The sequence below is a fragment of the Dermacentor albipictus genome, chromosome 7, assembly GCF_038994185.2.
Source record: "Dermacentor albipictus isolate Rhodes 1998 colony chromosome 7, USDA_Dalb.pri_finalv2, whole genome shotgun sequence".
Classification (NCBI taxonomy): Eukaryota; Metazoa; Arthropoda; class Arachnida; order Ixodida; family Ixodidae; genus Dermacentor; species Dermacentor albipictus.
The window spans coordinates 65,698,849-65,717,152 of NC_091827.1; the positions used below are offsets into that span (position 1 = coordinate 65,698,849).

General features: G+C 47.1%; 1 protein-coding gene across 1 annotated transcript in view; it reads right to left on the reverse strand.

Moving 5' to 3' along the window:
• Positions 1 to 391: 391 nt before the first annotated feature.
• LOC135921543 (endochitinase-like) overlaps positions 392 to 18,304 on the reverse strand; it is a 35,349-nt gene continuing 17,436 nt past the window's right edge. The window contains exons 3-6 of the mRNA XM_065455861.1: positions 14,692 to 15,072; positions 13,850 to 14,085; positions 9,550 to 9,799; positions 392 to 865 (exon numbers count right to left, since the gene is read on the reverse strand). Of these exons, the coding sequence (XP_065311933.1) occupies positions 542 to 865; positions 9,550 to 9,799; positions 13,850 to 14,085; positions 14,692 to 15,072 (1,191 nt within the window). The 3' untranslated portion in view covers positions 392 to 541. The remainder of the gene's footprint in view (positions 866 to 9,549; positions 9,800 to 13,849; positions 14,086 to 14,691; positions 15,073 to 18,304) is intronic.

Genomic DNA, 18,304 nt, shown 5'->3' on the forward strand with positions numbered 1-18,304 from the left:
CTGGGCAGGTCATGTAATGCGCCGCTTAAATAACCGTTGGACCATTAGGGTTGCAGAATGGGTACCAAGAGAAGGAAAACGCAGTCGATGACGGCAGAAGTCTAGGTGGAGCGATTAAATTAGGAAATTCGCGGGCGCTAGTTGGACGCTAGCGGGCGCTCTGGTTGGAGGACAGGGATAATTGGAGATCGTAGGGAGAGGCCTTCGTGTTGCAGTGGACATAAAACAGGCTGCTGCTGTTGATGAGATCCTGAAATAATACATTTCAATTATCCCCGTGAATTATAAAACAAAGCTTGTCCCATTAGTTTTTGCAACGAAGCAGTAATGCTCTCTTCGCGAAGCATTTCACTGCAGAGCGACGCAAAAGAAGCCTAATTGCAACGCGGAATTTAGATTGAAAAAGAAAAGGCAGAGAACACCTCATTTCATTCATGTGCAATCATATACACTTGTTCCACGACACAATTGTAAAAAAAAACAAGCATACAAATAACTCGACAATTCTTAGCGTCGTAAGAAAGGCCTCCAGCCACTGCTTTCAGCGCTCGCGGTCGGCGACAGGGGGCGCCGCGAAGCGGTCGAGAGAGCGCCGCACGTGATTGGTCAGCGCGTGGGGCTCCCCGCAGCGGCCCCTGGCGTCGTCGGCGTGCATCGCGAACAGCACGGCGCCCGCGAATCGGCGCGTGGCGGCGAACAGGCGCGTCGAGTTGGGTCCGAGGCCGGCCTGCCAGAAGCGGTCCTTGTGCACCACGTGACAGTCGCCGTGCGGCGAGTAGTGGCGCTCGTAGCCCAGCCTGGCGGCCATCTCGCACATCTGCCAGTAGCTCGAGCCGGTGGTGATCTTGACCGCGGGGTCGCCTTCCTGCGACGCAATGAACATTGCCTTCACTTTCCCACTGTTCCGTATAGAGCAAGGGTAAGGAAAAAATATTCTGATGTTATTTTAGCTAGCGCAAAATTATCCCTCCTTTTTAAAAAATCTTGGTCCATGTTAGCCCGCTCATTGACGAGTGTTGCCTACACACAACAGACGAGGAAAACAGCTTTCTTGTCGAGCTTCGGCATTGAGTAGGAAGTTTCTGGCTAAATGGCTTCCGCCAACACTGGATGACAGGCAGCAAGCGTCCATTGCTGGTTTAGAGCAGGAATACAGTGCGAGGAAGGTGTTTGCCATGCGATTCCCTTTCCTTTGAACGGTCGGTCGGAGCTAGGTACCGGACCGATGCGATGTCTCCGGCCGTAGTGGTGTCACGCACGTGATGTAAAGCAAATAAAATGTACACCTAAGGTTGGCATACGGCGAGACCTGCCTGCACAAATTCCAGGCGAAACCATAGGTGGCTTGCAGGCCTGGTTTTTCCTCTCCTTTTGCTGAAAAAGTGTCGGCAAAATATTTTTATTTTCATTGATTAGGCTTATTCTCGATGCGTCTTGCCCATTTAGATGAATGAATGAATGAATGAATGAATGAATGAATGAGCTTTTATTATTAATTGACAGGAGACAGTACAAGGGAATATTATAATGGAGGAGGTCCCGAGGTCAAATACTGTTACGGTACCTCCTGTACAGCGTATAAGTAAAAATATAAACAGTTGCAACAAATAATGTAAAATATAAAAAAATAGCAAAGGTTTGGTTATAGCAATAGCAATAGATTTGGTTTAAGTTTGGCAGTACTAATACAAATCAGCTGCACACATGCTCGTAAAAAAGTATAATAATTATTATTACATTCGACTAACTATAGAACTATAACGCCATTATGAACGTAAATGGATAATGAGACATGACCAAATGAACTTTGACTTGTGTAGCATAACCAAATGTACATTTGGAAGGAAGAAAAGGAAAAAGAAGACTTAAATAAGTGGTTGCAGATGATAAAATGTGGTCTTTTAGTTCTCGTTTAAATTGAAACGATTTACATGACTTAATAGTAGGAGCTAGTGTGTTCCAGAAGGAAACGGACTTAAAATGGATTACTTACCGTAATTAGTGCGTACCTCGGGAAGAATAAAGTTATTGTTTAGTGCAAATCGCGTAAGATTAGTATTCATTAGCCGAGACTGAGGTATCAGACTGTTGCGGTGAGCGTAATCTAGCTGTCGGTATAAAAACATACCAAAACTAAAGTTAATAAGTTCGTCCACAGTAAGAATGTTATAGTTATCCAATAACTGTTTGGAACTGAAATGGTTAGGACTAAATGTAGTTATTCTAACAGCCTGGTTTCGCAATACTTGTAATGATTGTAAGTGGGTACGATACGTATGGCCCCAGCATGCAATGCAATAGTTTATATGTGAATGAATAAATAAATAGCATAAAGATAGTAGTGTTTTCTGGTTAAATACATACCGAGCTTTTAAAAGTGTCCTTATTCCGTATGTTTCCCTCTGCCTAACGTTGGGTACGTGTTGATGAAATTTAAGTTAGAATCAAGTTCTACACCAAAGTAGCTACAGGAACTACTACGCGTGATAAGATTATTACCAAAGTAGAGCGAAGGAATGAATGCGGATGAGCGTTGGTGGGACGTGAATAAAATAAATTTAGTTTTACACGATTTTATATTGAGCTGATTGATATTTCACCAATTTAACACGTTGTTTAAGTCGGCATTAAGTTTCAAAACTAGATTCCCTACACAAATGCCAGAGTTAAAGATAGTTGTGTCATCTGCATAATGTAGTTAGAAGAAAGCAGGTAATTAGGCAGGTTGGTAACATGTATTAAGAACAAGAGTGCGCCAAATATGGATCCCAGAGGTAAACCAATGTTTGTTATCCTTGATTTAGAAAGAACACCATTAATTCTAACTCTTTGTGTTCTATTCTTTAGGTATTCTTGAATCAAAGTTAAAGCAGGACCTATTATTCCGATAGATTCAAGTTTAAAGGATAAAATGCGGTGGTTAATTTTGTCAAAGGCTTTAGTTAGATCCATGAACATTGATCCAGCATACATGACGTTATCGATTGCCATCTTTAATTGTTCAGTTAGGGCGATAAGAGCAAGTTCGGTTGAATAGCCCTTGCGGAAGCAGAATTAGAATGGTGAAAGAATACTAAATTTAGATAGGCACTTAGTTGGGCACTTTTCTACCAGCCGTTCAATAACATTGCTAAAAAAGGGTAGAGTGCATATTGGCCTATAATTAGTAATCAAGGCATGCTCACCCTGTTTAAATACAGGAGCAATTCTACCTTGTTTTAGTTCTTGTGGGAAGGTTCCAGTCTTGAACATTAGGTTAATAATACTTGCGAGAACATCTGAGATTAGGCGTGCAATTAGCTTGATGTGATTCGAATGCATATTATCAAGACCTGAACTTGTTGTTTCTAAATTTCTTATAATGTTTTCTATTTCTTGTGGTGTGGTTGGAAAAAGAAAGAATGAGTGAGGTAGGCGTCGCATTAAATGGTTATATTGCGTGGGTATATGCAAATCGCTGCTACAGAAAAATTCTGCAAAAGCATCAGCAATGTGTTGTGAGGAGGTGTACGCTCTGTTGTTATGAATAATATCCTTTAAAATATCGCGATTGTTTCATCTATTTAAAAAAATCATTTACTATCTTCCATTTCTTACTAATGTCTTTTCGCATTCTAATAATTTTTTCTCGTAATAAAGTTTTTTAGCTTTTTTTTAGTTCGATAGCAAGAAAGTTGGAACATTTTTTGTACCTCCTAGACAAATTGCCGTTAAATGGCCTTAGTTTCGTTTTCTCGTACAGACTGTCTTTTTTCCGCATGAAGGCTGGAAGCTTATAGGACAACCAAGGATTCTGTGGGGACGCAAACTTCTTTTTGCATTTGACTTTGTGGCTTCGGCAGCCAAAATAGGATTTTAGTACCGATATAAAGAGCGAGAAGGCCACTTGTGGATCTTTCATATCTTATATAGAAGATCAATCAGCTTGGCTCAGTGAATAAATGAAAGCTTTTTTGTCAAGTGTCAGCTTTGTGTAAGGGGCTTTGACATAGTCTTCATTATTCTGAAAGCGTAAAAATATCGGGTAGTGGTCAGTCAGATTTTGTAACAGGACGCCTGCGTCTGGTGGAGGCAGCAGATTTGAAGGCGCATGGTCGATCATTGTACCATCCGCAAAGTTAGCGTACCGCGTAGGCATTTTTATTAAGCATTCGTAACCGAAGCTATTGCAACAATTTGAATATTGTAAGGCGCAGGCAGACGAGCTGTCTGCAAGGTTAATGTTAATAACGCCTATAATTATAACGTTTCTGCTGTCGTCTGCAAGGATATTCAGCATGCCATGAAGAGTGGCGCAGAAAACATTCATAGACGATGAAGGCGAGTGATATACACAACCTATTATTAGACTTTTTGTTGTACACATTAATACGGTCACTTTTGGGTTCGACCCACAATGATGCACAGTCACGTACGCCGAGGAAAAGGTCCTGCCTTCTTTTGTACGTAAGAGTAATTAAAATATAGATTGCGGCACCGCCATGACAGCTGTACGGACGATTTGAGTATTCTGCTTCATAGTTTGGAAAGCAGAACAGGTTCTTGTCGTGTTCACTTAGCCAAGCTTCCAAGATCCCAATTATCGAGCATGAGAATTGAAGTGTCGCAATCAGATTTGAAAAGTCTGCGTATGCTTCGTGCGTTAAAATGAATGATAGATCTGTGATTATTGGACATATAATTATTTAGCTCGTTAGTTGTAAAATCTGATGACATTGTGAATTTGTCTGGTGAAGCGATTTGTCAAAGGCGAAGGTAGCTAAGTGATCACAGAAAGGTCTGCCTCCGTGACGATCCATATAAACGCGGCTGCCAATTGTGTTGCGAGCCTTTATTTGGCAGTTGTCAGTCCGTAAGAATTGCCATTTCTTAAATTTCTTTAGAGTTGAGTCCTTAGAAAAGAGGGCCTTACTTTCAGGTGTTAGGTGGCCATTTACGTATAGCTGCGTTTCTTACCGATGTGCCAATTCACCTACAGTTAGCCGTGCTTTCATCGCTTTTCGATATCATCTGGCCATACGGGGCAACCACTTTTGCCGCCAATGGCTTGCATCCCCACCAGGCAGTCTTCTCCTTGTGTGCAGGGAACACCTTTCACCTCGACGTTGTTCAGCCTCCAATGCTTTTCTAGACCCCTCACTTTTTTTTTGTGAGCGTACTGCTGCTAGCTTTTGGAACGTTATTTTCAGCTACCAGTGCAGCCTTTTCATCCTTCATTTTCTCTACTAGATTGTTGAGGAATTCCACACTAGCTGGTCACCAAATTATCCATTTGTTGTTTTTTCTTTTCATTTCAACAACGTCTAATCCCGAAGTTCTAAGATTTAGTAAGAATGTTCCATACGTGTCGTCAAGAAACTCGGAAGTCAAATTTTCAAGCTTGGATTCAAGTTGCTCCACTCGTATGTGCGAGTTCTGCGTTCGAGGTCATCGCGCTCTGGACAAGAGACCAAGGTTTAGGCGGCATAAGAAGAAAAAAGTTGCAGTAAAACAAAATTCAGTGGTTTTTTGCGCAGATAAATACGCTCGGGAGAATTCTGGCAGCAGCTGCAGGGACACAGGCAGTAGTACTAAGATATAATGAGCTTCTGACAAACCTGCAGATGTAAAGTAGGTTGGTTATTGCGTGTGCTTGTTGTCATGAAAAATGACAAAAATAGAAAAAATAAACATTTTTTTTCGGGTATTTATATGCGTCGTAGTTATATTTTTACAGCTAAGAGCGTATAGAATCGCACAAGTCAACAAATTGGTGACGCACGAGCAAACTCGACGGATCCGGTGATGGGGAACGCCAGAGTGAGCAGCTGTAGGAATGATTTAACGGTCACTGTGAGATAATGAATCGTGCAGCACGGTTTCGCAGGGCTTAACACAAGGTATATCCATTGAGTACTCTTGTGGTGGCTATTGTGGACATGGTCAAATTCCGCCATATTGTCCAATCCGCCATCTTGTTAGCTGTGATTGGATTACAGAGCTGGCGCGACCTCTCTGATTGGCTTAATATGCCGCCATTGCCGAATTCGATAATACGAACAAATTTGACAACGTCCCGAAGAGCACACTCGATTACCGTTCCAGATGGTCTATAGGCATTCTCTAAGTTTTGTGCGCGCGAATGCTGCGTGTATCGGTACACGAATTAGTTGGACTTTAGAGGATTCACGCACTGAGGAATGGTTACGTCATATTTCATTGAAGAACAATAAATAGCAGCAGAAGTCAGGAAGTCATGCTTTCTCGATCCCCCACATTCATTCTTTTACGCTTTTGCATCACGTGTTAATCGAGCAAACGGCCAGCGCATCGTTCTAGAGTTTCCACATTGCGCGTGGATCAGACCGAAGTTGAATTTGTTTCTGTTTTTGCACTAATAAACGGAGCTACAGTCCTACTATTTGTAAAGTACTGCACCGCCTTAGATGAAGTTTGTCTAATTTAAAGCAAAAAACCACATCAACAGCATCAGGTATCTGAATTTGGTTGAGGGCCCAATATTTATTTAGTGGGATGATTTAGCTCCCGACGCCAACTTCAAATTCTCTATTAAGATATGTGAAATGAAAAAATGCTGCCATTACACAACCGCTCAAACAATTTGGATGAAACGTGTTGCACTAAAGAGAAAGGTATTAACTCTACTGACTTGTGAAGCAGAACGATGATTTAGGGTCTCGAAGTTACGAAATTACAACAACAACAACAACAACAACAACAACAACAACACAAACAACAACAAAGAAGCCCAGTGCCCTTCCACTCTGCGAAGAATGATGACCAGCGAAGCTGTGTATATGGGCCCCTTAATGGCGAAGTGCACCTCCGCCGCAAGTAGGCCCTGCACTGCACTATCTTCGGGATCGGCACACGCATGGGCAGTGCTTAACGCCTACTTCTTCTCCGCCGTGCACGGGTCTGCCCGTCACTGCACTATCTTGGGGATCGGCTCACGCATGGGGAGTGCTTAACTGCTTCACGTCCGCCGCGGGTATGCCCGTCACTGCACTATCTTCGGGATCGGTCCATGTATGGGGAATGCTTAACGCCTGCTTCACCTCCGCCGCGGATCTGCCCGGCAGCGCTGTGTCTTCGTTGCCTTCTCTTGTCCTCGTGTTTTTTGCGCTTTCCCTTAAGGTATGCAGTGCCAACTAGCCCACCAGTCTGTACTCTTGAATTCTAATATCTTTGGGATCGGCCCACGTATGGGGAGTGCTTAACGCCTGCTTCACCAAAATATTGTTTTTTGGGTTTTCCGTACTTATACCGTACATATAGACTAACGTGTCTTGAGTCATATCTACAGAAACACAAATATAACAAAACTTGAAAGGACACAAGGTTGGTTCATAACAACGTGAGATTGAGCGATCTCCTGATATCGTAGTTACTGCATTCGCCGTTACTTCTATTTTCCTAATGGCTGTCAGGGACATTGGCAATCTGAAGATTACGAAAGAGGGAGTCCTGTGACTTTTACAGCAAGCAGAAAAAACCAATTCAGGGCAAAGCAGCTTTGATTGTGTACGCAACTTCATAGCAAGTTCGTAGAACACTTCGTGCGCCATAAAGAGCCGAATACGATGAAAATGCCTTAAAAACTGTGACGTCGTACTGAGGCAACGCACTGAGGTTGCTGCGGGAAACTTAAGAACAAAAAATGGCCAGTCTTAGCTTGGTTAAGCCAAGAATGCGTGGCATATTGCGCGGTCTATTTTTTTTTTTGAGGGAGGGGTATCACGCGCCGGCGCAGCGCCCCTAGCGGGAGGAGCGGGAGTCAGGTGGTGGCTGCGGCCGCGCGCGACCGCGCGAGTTGGGGCCCAGCTTTTCCTCCGTGACGTCACGCGCCGGCGCAGCGCCCCTAGCGGGAGGAGCGGGATTCAGGTGGTGGCTGCGGCAGCGCGCTACCGCGCGAGTTGGGGCCCAGCTTTTCCTCCGGCTGTCATGACGTCACGTCACGTGGTTGCGCTCAAGGTCAATGGTGGCTGCCCGGCAGCGCCCAAGGGCTGAACTGAGCGATTGCAATATGCAACGCATAAAAAATGGCCAGGCTTAGCTTGGTTAAGCCAAGAATGCGTTGCATATTGTGCGGTCGCGCAATATGCGGCCGCGCGCGACCGCGCCAGTTGGGGCCCAGCTTTTCCTCCGTGACGTCAGGCACCGGCGCAGCGCCCCTAGCGGGAGGAGCGGGAGTCAGGTGGTGGCTGCGGCCGCGCGCGACCGCGCGAGTTGGGGCCCAGCTTTTCCTCCGGCTGTCCTTACGTCACGTCACGTGGTTAAATGGTGGCTGCCCGGCCGCGCCCAAGGGCTGAACTGAGCGATTGCAATATGCTACGCATAAAATATGGTAGGCTGTATCGGTGAGGCAGCCGCAGTGGGGGAACGCGAAATGTCTTCTACGTGCTGCAGGGGATGAGTGGGCGTTATAGGCTACGGAAATAATGTTAACGCACGTGACATTTATCCATGCATTACAAAGCTTGCACGCTTAACTTACGGTACAGTCAGTTGGGGGTCGTACTGCCTATTCATGCAATCGTGCTCGATCGCTTCCTATATAGTCGCATAGTGGGCCCGCCGTGGTCAATGGTGGCGGAGGTGGATTGGCACGCCTCTTTCTTGCTTGCTTCCGCGAGACTATTCACGTAATTTCTGGGCCCTGTGTGTCGACCGCGGGGGCGCCATAGCCGAGCAACCGTAAAATTTCTCGATCGAATTGCAGACATGTCCATCCTTATATACTCGATCCTGACGAGCACATATTCGAGTTTGATGAATTGCACCTACTACGGCCGAGTGAGCTCGCTCAGGAGCTTATACAGCCAAACTATGCCTCTCCAAACGCCGAGCGAAAGTTTGGCTCCGATTACGTCATGCGTGGAGCGACCACGGCGCCATCTGCGCGAGCGACCCATGCGTGATGGAGTAATGGCTTCGTTCCTCTACATGACCGCACCAAAGTAAGGCGCGTGTATGCTATACGGTTGCAAATATATTTGGGGCGGTAATTCTTCGTAACGTGTTTTTGTTACATGCGGCTTTAGAAAGCGAATAGATTGTGCTCACCCAACTGAAAGACGGTTCGCGTCAAAAAGGAAGCTTAAGCATGATTTTCTTCGGTATAGGAGTCAATGTTCCCCAGCAAGATGAACAAAAACAGCGTTTTGAATTAATACCTTACACGGCTCTCTAGACTGATTTATTTGTTGCTTTTTAGAGTCCCTTTAAAATGAGTTACGTTTAACGTCTTTTGGGACGTGTCGAGCAAGCGTATGTAGCTTTTAGCCCGAAATGACCATCCGGCGTGCATGCCGGAAAATGTAATTGATTTCAGTAATGTAGAAAGTTGGGCTAGTTGGTGAATAATCATCACACCTTGCTGGTGAAGCAGCGCACTGACACGGACACGGCGAAGACACACAAGCAGCGAGGTGTGGTGCTTTCGTGTGTGTCTTCGCCGTGTCCATGTCAGTGCGCTGCTTCACCAGCAAGGTGTGGTGAAATCGATTTCGTTTCGCCGCGGTGCATGTAGACGCGATCGCCACGTACGTGGAACGCGCCGGACGCGTTGAGGAAGTAGCTGGTCGCCTCGCAGGTGACGCTGAAGAGCAGCCGGGGCGCCAGCGACCGCTCAAAGTCCGGCACCGCCTCGTTCGCGTCGGCCAGCAGCCGCGACAGGCTCGGCGCCCTCGTCGCACCTCCCAGGGCGAACGGCATCGGGCAGGCGGCTGCGTCCGCCGGCGCCGGAGACAAGTCGTGCGTGCGCAGGACCACGACGTCCTGCACCAGGGACAGCACGCTGCGCGGCCCCCCCACAACCCCAGACGCGTATATATAGCGTGTAACCTGGCTACAGTTGTTCGGAAGTGAGACGTTTCTGATGTTACAGACTTCGGATAATACGGACGTTATTTGTCGGATTATCGGGGTCCGTTGTAACAACAGTCAACTGTATTCGCTTCTCCAGCGGACGGTACCTTGCGAGGAGGCACCATAACGTGTGTGAGTGAGTAAGCACAAGTGAGTAAACACGAGTACCCAGACTACCTGTCACGCACATCTTGTCTCTTGACCCGTGGCACACTAGGGACCACACCCGTTGTCACCGCACCCGTTGGTTGGCAGAATAAACGGAACTCACTGAGACTCACTCAGAAAAATGTTTTTTTTTCTTCTTCTTTTGCGTAGGGCTCACTCGCACGACTCATTCACACCAAAACTCTACTCAGCCGGGCTCACTCGATCGGACTCGGACTCACCAAACTTCTACTCAGCGTGGGCTCACTCGCACTCAAACTCACGAAAGGTCTACTCAGCAAGGGCTCACTCGGACTCAGACTTCATCATCATCATCAGCCTGGTTACGCCCACTGCAGGGCAAAGGCCTCTCCCATATTTCTCCAACAACCCCGGTCATGTACTAATTGTGACCATGCCTTCCCTGCAAACTTCTTAATCTCATCCGCCCACCTAACTTTCTGCCGTCCCCTGCTACGCTTCCCTTCCCTTGGAATCCAGTCCGTAACCCTTAATGACCATCGGTTATCTTCCCTCCTCATTACAGGTCCTGCCCATGCCCATTTCTTTTTCTTGATTTCAACTAAGATGTCATTAACTCGCGTTTGTTCCCTCACCCAATCTGCTCTTTTCTTATCCCTTAACGTTACACCTATCATTCTTCTTTCCATAGCTCGTTGCGCCGTCCTCAATTTGAGTTGAACCCTTTTCGTAAGCCTCCAGGTTTCTGCCCCGTAGGTGAGTACTGGTAAGACACAGCTATTATACACTTTTCTCTTGAGGGATAATGGCAACCTGCTGTTCATGATCTGAGAATGCCTGCCAAACGCACCCCAGCCCATTCTTATTCTTCTGATTATTTCTGTCTCATGATCCGGATCCGCAGTCACTACCTGCCCTAAGTAGATGTATTCCCTTACGACTTCCAGTGCTTCGCTGCCTATTGTAAACTGCTGTTCTCTTCCGAGACTGTTAAACATTACTTTAGTTTTCTGCAGATTAATTTTTAGACCCACTCTTCTGCTTTGCCTCTCCAGGTCAGTGAGCATGCATTGCAGTTGGTCCCCTGAGTTACTAAGCAAGGCAATATCATCAGCGAATCGCAAGTTACTAAGGTATTCTCCATTAACTTTTATCCCCATTTCTTCCCAATCCAGGTCTCTGAATACCTCCTGTAAACATGCTGTGAATAGCATTGGAGAGATCGTATCTCCCTGTCTGACGCCTTTCTTTATTGGGATTTTGTTGCTTTCTTTATTGAGGACTATGGTGGCTGTGGAGCCGCTATAGATATTTTTCAGTATTTTTACATATGGCTCGTCTACACCCTGATTCCGTAATGCCTCCATGACTGCTGAGGTTTCGACAGAATCAAATGCTTTCTCGTAATCAATGAAAGCTATATATAAGGGTTGGTTATATTCCGCACATTTCTCTGTCACCTGATTGATAGTGTGAATATGATCTATTGTTGAGTAACCTTTACGGAATCCTGCCTGGTCCTTTGCTTGACAGAAGTCTAAGGTGTTCCTGATTCTATTTGCGATTACCTTAGTAAATAGTTTGTAGGCAACGGACAGTAAGCTGATTGGTCTATAATTTTTCAAGTCTTTGGCGTCCCCTTTCTTATGGATTAGGATTATGTTAGCATTTTTCCAAGATTCGGGTTCGGTCTAAGTCATGAGGCATTGCGTATACAGGGTGGCCAGTTTCTCTAGAACAATCTGTCCACCATCCTTCAACAAATCTGCTGTTACCTGATCCTCCCCAGCTGCCTTCCCCCTTTGCATATCTCTCAAGGCTTTCTTTACTTCTTCCGGCGTTACCTGTGGGATTTCGAATTCCTCTAGACTATTTTCTCTTTCATTACTCAGACTCAGACTCAGACCTATCAAAGTTCTAATCAGCCGGGCTTAATAGGACTCAGGCTCACCAAGATTGCACTCAGCAAGGGCTCACTCGGACTCATATTTCCCTCGAGCTCACTCGGGCAAAGACTCAGGGGTCAGTATGAGTATGAGTGAGCTCAAGTGAGTCGGTTCATGTGCGAGTTTGATGACCTGAAACTATACAATATCGGTCCCTACCTGCGACAATGAAGTTATCTTTTCTTCTGCTTTGATTTCCCTCTGTTTACTTATTTTCTACATTTCAATTTCAACCGCATCTAATTACCCCTACGCTTACATTGGCTTCATTGCCTGTACTTTATGAGGTTACTCGTGTAAGGGCCGCACATTCTTTATCGCGCGATTTTGACGGGGCCGGGCCATTTCGCCTAACTTTTTTCCGTCTACGAGTTCAGCGAATTTGCTTGCTTTCCCACGGAACTTCAGTGACTTGTGAGCTATACACGTAGGAACAGGGAACAGCCGGTTGTGACTGCGCCTCTGACGTCAGAGGCCAAAGCTAAGTCTCGCCATCTAGTAGCGGCGCGCAAAAGTACTCTGCGCGCGAAAGTTCACTGAGGTGCGCGCGCGCGGCGTCCGCACCGAATGCAATTGCTTCTCACTTCAAAAAAAATTTTAAACCAAATTTTGGGCTGCTTAGTTTGGGGTGCGGCCCAAACTAAACGGACGCGGGCTTTACTCGAGGTTATACGGCACTTACTACCACCGACTCCTCTAAAGCTATATCCTCGTGCGACCATTTGTCACGTTGCAAGGCACATTGTCTTCAATTCTTTTTCAAGTTATAACTCGGAAACGGCTACGTAATCCAGAATATAAAGTTGGATGGGAGTGCAACTGTAAGAAAGTGGTCTAGTCATGTTATATTGCCGTCAGGGGTCTCGTGAAAATGGACACTAATTTGATCACTAAGTCACCGTGCCCAGCCTCTCGTACCTGCATATCTGGGTTTAGGCAAAGAGAGCGATAATAAACCTCATTTTAATAACCCCAATCCGGGTTCGCCCGCTTTGTTCTAACTTGTCGTCTGTCTGTCAAACTCAGCTGTGTGATCAGCTCGATTACGGCCTGTTCCTAATTGGAGGCAATGAAAACCAGTTTTTATATTAAAAGCTGAGGACATTAACTTTTTACACCCACTCAGTAACACTGCTGTTGGCACCTAAACGTGGTATACCAAAAAATAAAAAAAATGGCAGAAAAATAAAACGAATGTTCCCCGTTGTTAGGTATGGCCGGACGCCAAGGGCCATACGTCATCCCCTTCCCCTCTACTTGGCCGGACCCCACGGCACCGGAGAGGTCATTCACCCGACCCTCTCACTGGATTCGTCGAAAAGAGGATCGACTTCTCCTTCCCGTGCTCGGTATTGCAGGAGGAGGGGCCTTCTCTCTGTGCCTGTCACGTGTCATCGACGGAAGCAAGATCCCGCCCACACGATTGTAGAGAGCTTATTTAATTAAGGGGCTCCGAAATGTACTTGTGATATACTTCATTCTCTTCTTATTTCCTTTCAACTACCTTTGAATAAACAGTGCAAGTTCCGCACTAGCAAATCGTCGTCTCGCCCTTGCTCGGTCGCCATGGTCTACCGGATGCCTGCAGCTCGCCGACAACGCCACGTTACCCAATAAGGAAAGGTCGGTCGAGCTTCGAAAGGCAGGCGCCGCTACTTCTCGGCAGCAGTACGGTACGCTACCCTGGAGTACGCAAGAGACAGGTCACTAGCAGTGGGATCGCCTACCAATGAAACAAACTGGTTGCTAACGGTGGGATCGCCACTGTGGTGTAACACCGTTCGCAGCATAGAACCAGGCAATAAGAAGCAACTTGAAAAATGATTATGTCCTTCATCTGCCCACGACTGTCGGGAATATGTGCTACCTATATACGTGCAGGTGTGCGTGACCGTCGCGTATACCTCTTGATCGACAGCGGCCCGTCGGGTTGATCCTTGTGGAAGGAGACCACGGCCGAGACGAACAGGCCAACCTGCCCGAGGTCGTCGCGCAAGCGCCGAAAGTGTTCCAGGAACTCGGCGTCCGAGACGGTGGCCGTGGGGTGCGACCGGTAGAAGAACAGGAAACCGTCCAACTGCTTGGAGTGCAGCCACGTGGTCGTCAGTGCGCTCAGTTCGCTGGGAGTCGAACCCCGGACCTGCACTCGTGCGGCGCGTTGGTTCCTTTCACTGTTTATGGACGGCTTCCGGCTTTGCCCCCCTCAACATAGCCAGCTAAATTTATCGAGCAATAACCACAAGGTTTACAACCTGGTGTAAAACGCGAAAAACTTGCACCGGGAGACGAGACGAGAAGACTAAACCACGAGCGTTCGTGGTGTCGTCTTCTCCTCTCGTGTCCCCCTCTACGCTTTGCACTGTTAACACCATGACGGAAAACCAACGAGTCCAAGCTGCTAATTAAGCAAGGTTTAGAAGCAAGGCCGTAGAAGTTCAACCTTACTGACAAAAATACTGAAGGGCGTCGAAACACAATCGAGGCGCTTGTGTGCGCCTCTCCAAAGGCTTCGTATCGTGACTTCTGCTTCGCTGCACTTCCTACACTGCGCAAGTCGCTGCTCCATACGGGTACACGCACATGAGGCGAGATACTGATTGACAAAGAAGAGGTAAGATGGCTGTCCCCACATGGATAACTATAGAGTGCCATTGAATAACTTCTGGTCATCATCATCTGACGGTGGCGTAGAGGTAGAACTTCTGGTACGCCCTGCGTAATCGTCTGGCGCGCACTTCCTTCTTGCCTGGTTGCAGAAGACCGCGGTCGTCTGGACGCCGTCGCCGAAGAGAGCGTAGAGCGGCAGGTTGGCGTGGCCTCGGCGCAGCGTCGCGGCGAACGCGTCCGCCCCGTCGGAGCCTTCGTCCTCGACTCGCCGGTAGCGCACCCCTCTCGCCGTCAGCTCTACGCAGCAGTAGAGCACAACGGTGCACAGCGGCACCGGCACGTCCTGCAGGTGGTAGCCGCGCCGGCCGGGCTCGTACACGCACCACAGCTGGCGACCGCCTGCGGCGGCGGCGGTGGTGGCGGAGCCGCGATCGGCTTGGACATCGTCGTCGCGACGCCCCCAGGAAGACTTGGCGCGGGCACGTCCGTCGGCGTGGCGGTCCGACACTCTGGCCTTCTTCTGCAGAGCGCATACGAGTCGACCGCGATAATGTAACACTGTGGACTCTCTATGGAGCAAATTTATCCCGACATAACCTGACCTAATCAACAGCAAATCTCGGGAATATGGCCAAGATCTTCCAAGGAAGACCAGACCCGCTGAAGATGAGTCGCTGGCGCGTCAATCGCGATGCCGTCTGCCGCTCTGGCGTTCTGCAGAGCGCATATGAGTTGTCCGCGAAGACGTAACACTGTGGACTTTACTTGAGAAACGTTGGTCCTAGCATAAGCTAAACTAATTAGCAAGAAACCTTGAGGCTATGGCCAAAAAGATATCTACGAAGCAGTGGCGCAGCAACAAAGGGGACCGGGGGGCCGTGCGCCCCGGGTGCAAGGGGCCGGAAGGGGGGGGGGGGAGTGTCATATACGTCTGAAAACACCCCTCTTTCCGCCGGCTACACTAGGGGGGGGGGGGGGTGACCGGAGACCTATGGGCTCCGGGTGCCAGACGACCTAGCTACGCCACTGCTACGAAGGCATGCAGGCAGGATCACTATGGCGATTTTCTTTTTCAGGTATACGTGGAGCTCAACGAAATTGGCGTCGTACGCTGCCAGCCACGGAGACTTGCGATGTTCTTTCGCTAAGCAATTTAAAGCTTTGCCGTCCTTACTCGATATGTTTGCGCTTGAACGGATGATTTGTCTGCCTCATTCTCCGCGCTTGCATGCCTGTTACCCGTTCGTGACGTCAGCGCAAGTGCGGCAGCGATAGTGTCAATGGCTTTAGAAGGGTTTTATGCTTTAGTTGACACGCTAAGCTATCGGATAGTGATAATCTTTTTGAGTTCACAGGTGCCGCTTCTCTTCGTCGAGTGAAAACCGATGCAGCCAAATATTTTACAACACATAAACACACCGCGGCTGATGATATGCACGTAACACGTTTGCGTAGCCACGAGAAATTTTCCCATATTGACCTTACTGCTACGCCGAAAGGCTATCACAGTGTTTCTTCGACGACCTTCCGTGAACTGACGTCAGGCAAATTTCACGTAGAACGAGATAAAACACCTTCCAATCGTTCTGCAGCACGCTACAGCAACACGTTCAAGCAGCGCACGAACTTTCGACAATATTTGCCTTGAAAATATGACACATAGTGTTGATCACTTTACCGACAGACCGGGGGTATCGACCAAGGAAGCTATATTTTAAAGCTTCTGGAGTTGAGGTGGCTCAACGAAAGTGAAGCTGGTCGCCGCCATCTTTCTAGGGGCAAAACGCCCGCGCCGTCGTCGTTTCGGTTTCGAGGAACATGCGCGCTCCAAGCGGTTGCCGATTATCCTAACTTATTTTTTATTTCTCTTTTTGACAATTTAAAATCGGCAGAGACGCGGGAAGTGGTTGTCTTCGTGGGTCCGTCGAGCTATACCTCCGCGCACCCTTGCCACTCGCTCAGCGATATCGCAAGTCGGATCGCGCTTGGTCATCTGCCTCGGTTGTCGTCCCAAGTATAAAGATGGGAAAGATAAGACAGAGAAGCTTGATCAGGCAAGTCGGATCGCGCTTGGTCATCTGCTTCGCTTGTCGTCCCAAGTATAAAGATGAGAAAGATAAGACAGATAAGCTTGATCAGACGTGCAACGAACGGAAGACGCCGGAAACCAGGCCAGCCAGGCGTTAGACGAAGCCCAGGTAGCACAAAAGAGATACGTAACGTTTTCGTAGCGTTTATCCAAGACGATAAAAACGGGTTAAAGAAGACACGAATGAGAGAACTTCGGCGGGAAAACGTCGTATATCTCTGCTAATGTCCGGCTTAATTACTTTCTTGAGACGATCTAGAACAGGTCTGCAAGACGTATTCGAAAAGCTGGTCTAGAAATAGGATTGGGAAAGACACAAGTAATCCCTTTGGCAAAACTATTCGTAACCATTTTCTAAACGTTTTTAGGACGTTATCAAAAAGCTGGTCTAGAAGCGGTCTTGAAAGGTTTACGATCATCTGAAGGTAATTTTCGCGGGTGACGGGCGCGATCAGATATCGTTGTTCAAAACACGCGTTTAGTTTCGCCTCACGCGACTGGCCTATGCCGCGCAGACGTCGTCAGCCGCACCCGTTGGCATGGCCTAGGCCAATCGCGTGAGGTGAAACTGATCGGGCGTTTCGAACAACGATCTCCAATCGCGCCCCAGATGAGTAGAAGCGTCGGTGTTGACTGTAAGAGCCATGGCGCAGTGCCAAGCACTGTTCCCCGCATGGCCGGCGTATCCTCTACCAAGTCCCACGAAAATAAGCCTGTTAGGAATAATGAATCCTTAATACCACCTTTAGTAAGCTACGATGCTTACAACCAAAATGGGAATGACATCCTGCAAAGAACAAATGGTCACGACTTGGCAGGCGGCAAGACCAAGCCCTTCGTGCCAAAAGTGAATGAAATGAGAACATTGTGACCAAGCAAAAACACTTTATTAAAATGTAATGCTTATGCAAGCTTCGAACAAACTGTGTGAGAAATGCAAATAGAAGTAAAAGTACATCAAAAATGACAAAAGTCGCAGAAAGGATTCGTAATGAACTCGAAAGCGAACATTCACTAGCACATAAACAAAATTCCAAGTACACATACAAAAATGAACAGAAGAACCTGGAGTGTACTAAAGTTTCTCATTTATCATAGTAAAGAGCACGTGCTATTAGATGGACTAGAGTTATGCAGAAGTGACATTCGGAGCGAATGGAAGTAGACTGAAAAATGCTAGAGTATGAGTCGGATGGTAACTGCCTCCAAGCAATGTTACCAATCAGCTAGAAGCTTGAAAAGAGCACAAAAAGAAATACCACCGCATACCATCATAAAATAATCCTGTGACAGAAATAAAAAAATGGGAACAATGCAAAATTGGAAATATCGCCTTTAGGATATATCAAAGAAGGTAATGGCGAGAAAAATAACCATACAACAAAAAAGCAATAAAGTGAAATTAGTACAGAATACTTAAACGGGGGATTCAGTGTAACAAGTGAACACTACTGTAGTACAGTGAACGATGAGACAGTAATGCTGCATCTTGCCACTCCAGAACGTGAGAAATGAATATGCAAGCCTCATATTAGTAACTTACATAAACATGGAAATAAACTGGAATGCACTGGAAGCTGCATTTGTGTAACAAAGGAAGCAATGCTCGTAATAAATAGTAAGTGTTTTATCTAAAAAACCCTGTACAAGAGGCAAAGTTGTA